Source organism: Eriocheir sinensis, unplaced genomic scaffold (assembly GCF_024679095.1).
Source record: "Eriocheir sinensis breed Jianghai 21 unplaced genomic scaffold, ASM2467909v1 Scaffold454, whole genome shotgun sequence".
NCBI lineage: Eukaryota > Metazoa > Arthropoda > Malacostraca > Decapoda > Varunidae > Eriocheir > Eriocheir sinensis.
The window spans coordinates 192-3,799 of NW_026111781.1; the positions used below are offsets into that span (position 1 = coordinate 192).

At 37.2% G+C, this 3,608-nt stretch overlaps 1 protein-coding gene across 1 annotated transcript; it reads right to left on the minus strand.

Moving 5' to 3' along the window:
* Positions 1–290: 290 nt before the first annotated feature.
* LOC126992403 (uncharacterized) lies at positions 291–2,924 on the minus strand (the record flags this gene model as incomplete). Its single annotated transcript, XM_050851135.1, has 5 exons — positions 2,802–2,924; positions 2,162–2,322; positions 1,535–1,647; positions 958–1,047; positions 291–324 (listed from the first exon to the last, which is right to left on the minus strand). Coding segments are annotated over exons 2-5 (384 nt in total), but the record flags the coding sequence as incomplete, so codon positions are not given.
* Between the last annotated feature and the right edge of the window lie 684 nt (positions 2,925–3,608).

Genomic DNA, 3,608 nt, shown 5'->3' on the forward strand with positions numbered 1-3,608 from the left:
CCAATAGAGATACACAGTTACTGGATGCTATTAGTGCATCAAGACAAGCCTAAACGTGCCATCCTTCTATAGAAATGTTCAAAAGAATAGAATTACACTTTAATTTGTTTTTCTTTAATGAAGTATAAATCATAGCATAGAAAAAATACCGATACCATTAGAAGGTATTGAAGCATTGAAGAATTATAGTTACTTTTTTCAAGATATCTGATTCATTACCTGCACAGGTGGTCCTCTGAGGAGTTGCCACTTGCCCAGGTGTTGTAAAGAATTTTTTAGATCAGGCATACTCGGCCATTGAGCTCATCACACATGTCTTGCAGTCTTTGCAGGGAGAAAAGAAAAATATTCATGATCACTTATTTTTGCATTTAGCTCAACAAAAATAATGGCAAAAGTTCTTCCTTTGCTGCATAAGAATGAATTTATATAGGCCTCCTGAAAACAAAATTCTGAAGCAAAAAGCCTTAACTAGCTAAAGTTATAACACCACAGCTTTACTACTATCACATGTCATAATAGCAATAATAAAATAATAGGAAATATTAAAATTAATAATAAAATTAATAATCATTGGAAATAATGCAAATTTACAATGAACATCTATAATGTGTTAAAAAATGTCTCATTATTAGTCACGGTATATAGAAAAATCATAATACTCAAAATTTTCCAATAAAAGAAGAATATACAATATACAAACACATAAAATTTATTTGTTTTCATCCAGCCAATAATACCATTCATGTCAAGTAAAAGATTTATTGATTTGGTATTGGTTTCTGTTCGGAAGGTTTGCATATCTACAACCAAGAATAATGTGCATAAAGCACATAGAAAGCACACATTACTAGCATGATTATAATGATGACAATGGTGAAGGTGATGAAAATACCCTCACTGGAGAATGACCCACAAATTAAGGTAACTCATCATAACTGAAAAGAACATCCATACCTCCGGGACCAAACCGTTTCTTCCTCGTTCTCGGCTGTTAGTTCCAGGGCTGCGAAGTTTCTCTTGGCCGATCTACCATTTCTATGAAACCTGCACAAATGTCAAACTGAATTGGGCCTCATAAAAACTATTCTCAATAATAATAAATAATAATAATAATAATAAATTATGTACAAGTTTAGTGCTTCCGTGAATACATGCTTTTTTTTTTTTTCCATGGGTGAAATATGCCTTAGTAAAATACATCATATCTTTGAAAGGGTTAATTTCTACACAATCATATATAATTATCTCAAGTCTGCCTACAAGGAAAGGGACTAAGTTAAACAAGAACTGCTCCAAACCACTTACTTTTCCATACATCATCACACACACACACACACACACACACACACACACACACACAGCATTAATAATCACACACTACAGCATTAATAATCACACACTCGCATTGTGTCATATCATTGAAAGGGTTAATTTTACAATCTATAATCATCTAATACCCAGCATCTTTAAGTCTGCCTACCAGCCAAAGTGATATCAGGAGTAAAAACAACTGCTCTGAGCCTTCACTTACCCTTCCCACGCATCATCACACACACTTTCTGCAGCGTTAATAATGTCTTCATCGTGAGGCATCTGACTGCTGGCTGCTGCTTCCTCTTTAAGTTCAGAAAAAGCATCAACAAACTGTAAAAATATTGTAATAGAGACAGTATCCTTCAATCTATCTTTTTCCAATGATAAAATAATGAGTCTGCAATATGTCATCAGATTAAAATATTGATATGCATAAATACCTACATTCTTTTAGTATTCTGTGAGGGAATACATGCAACAGATATAAAAGTACTTTTACCCAAGCAAAAATTTATCAAAATGAAAACACATGTCATTCATTTATTTTCTTTACATCAAAGAACACAGCTCAAGGGGAAAAAAAACAAAAGAATCTGCAAAGTACTGTTCCTGCAGAAGAATGTTAGAAGATGCTAAAAGAATGATCAGTTTGGGAAGTGTCTTAATCTGCCTCCTCTAATTAGTCTTAACTATGGATATGAGGCATTTCCAAACCCAATTACTCATACAGTTAAATGAGAATCTGTGACAAAACATCCAAGCTAGTGGTGAATAAGCAATTGGGAAATGTTTATATAACATTTGTATGCACAGCTTATGAAGATCACACAGACGTGGGTCTCACCTTTCTAGCGACAATCGTACCAACATCACACTTCTGAGCCGCCTCCTTGTCTTGTGTTGATTCTGTGTCTATAAAGTCCACATCCTCTTTCCCCATTATGCACATATAGAGTGTTGCAGAGAGCAGAAGATTGTGTGGCAACTTCATCTTGAGTTTTTTGTCTGGAAAAAAGTTTGATATCAAATTAAGTCAATCCAGCCAACGTTATTTTAACTTAGTCATCCATCAAAATATGCCAGACAAAAACAGTCTATGAATGACCTTTGACAAAAAATTACCCTTCTCTGGAGTGCTTTTAATCTGTTTATATCTTTTACTATGTGTGGAGATCATGGGTGGCAGCAGACCTATTCTGAGAAGGATAAGGCCTTCCATAGAGTCAGCATATATGGTCTGTCTTTTGCATTCATTTATAGTCTGGGGATCCAACAAGTGAGTTTCTTGGTTGTGTCTGAAGATGCGTAATCACCCACGTAGACGACCAGCTCAAAAAATTTCCTGAAGTGTTAGTGCATTTAGCTGTGATTGTAGGAATGGTCTGCCTCCTGCCCTCATCCTGCGCCTGCACCCTGCCAGCCTCTACAACTAGGTAAATACAAGTAGCTAAACACACACACAGACTCATTGATAACTTACTCACCCACAGCCTGGATAATCGTACAAGACAGCGTGAACTCTGCCTCCCCTGCCCTGCCTTCCTGCCTCTGTTGTGTTTACATGACCGTCACGTCCCCGGAGGCTGATGGCGACCCTGGCCTAGACTTACATTTTCCGCTAATCATCCTAAAGTTCACGGTTATAATGAATGTTTTTGTGTGTTTTTATTAATTTAGTGAGAATAACGTAACGAGGGACAAGGATAGTACCGGATAGTCCTTAATATTGGTATTGTTGTACATGAGCGTCAAGTGTCCGGATGCTGGCGCTGGCTTGGCCTCGGGGAAGAAAGAAAATTGAACAAAACTAAAAGACACAACAACAATCAACAATCAAGAATCAAGACTAAGGAGCAACAATAAACTATCAATCAATATCAATTATAAGTGGGAGCCGTTACAAAGGCAAGCCCACGCCTACTAATGGACTGACCTGCACCCTCCACCCGCCCTAACACCCAGCTGGAGGCTTGACAACAAAAGGTAAGGAAGAACACCAAGGAGTTAACTATTACATCAACTGAGTTAAGAATAGTCCTCACAAGACATTTCCTACCACAGACTCGAGGCCGAGTGTCACAAGGCTCCGCACAGCTTCAGCGTGTGCTCCAAACTTTACCTCGCCAGACAGTTACTAATCTAATAAGGTATTTTTTAAAAACCGTGCTCAGCCTTTTGATGGCCTCCACAAAAGCTAAAGCAGCTTGTGATTGAGTCATGGTTTTAGCAAGTGATTCTGTGTTCAAGTGATTCTGAAGAAAACACAAAGAGAAACTTCAAAGAAAAGAAAT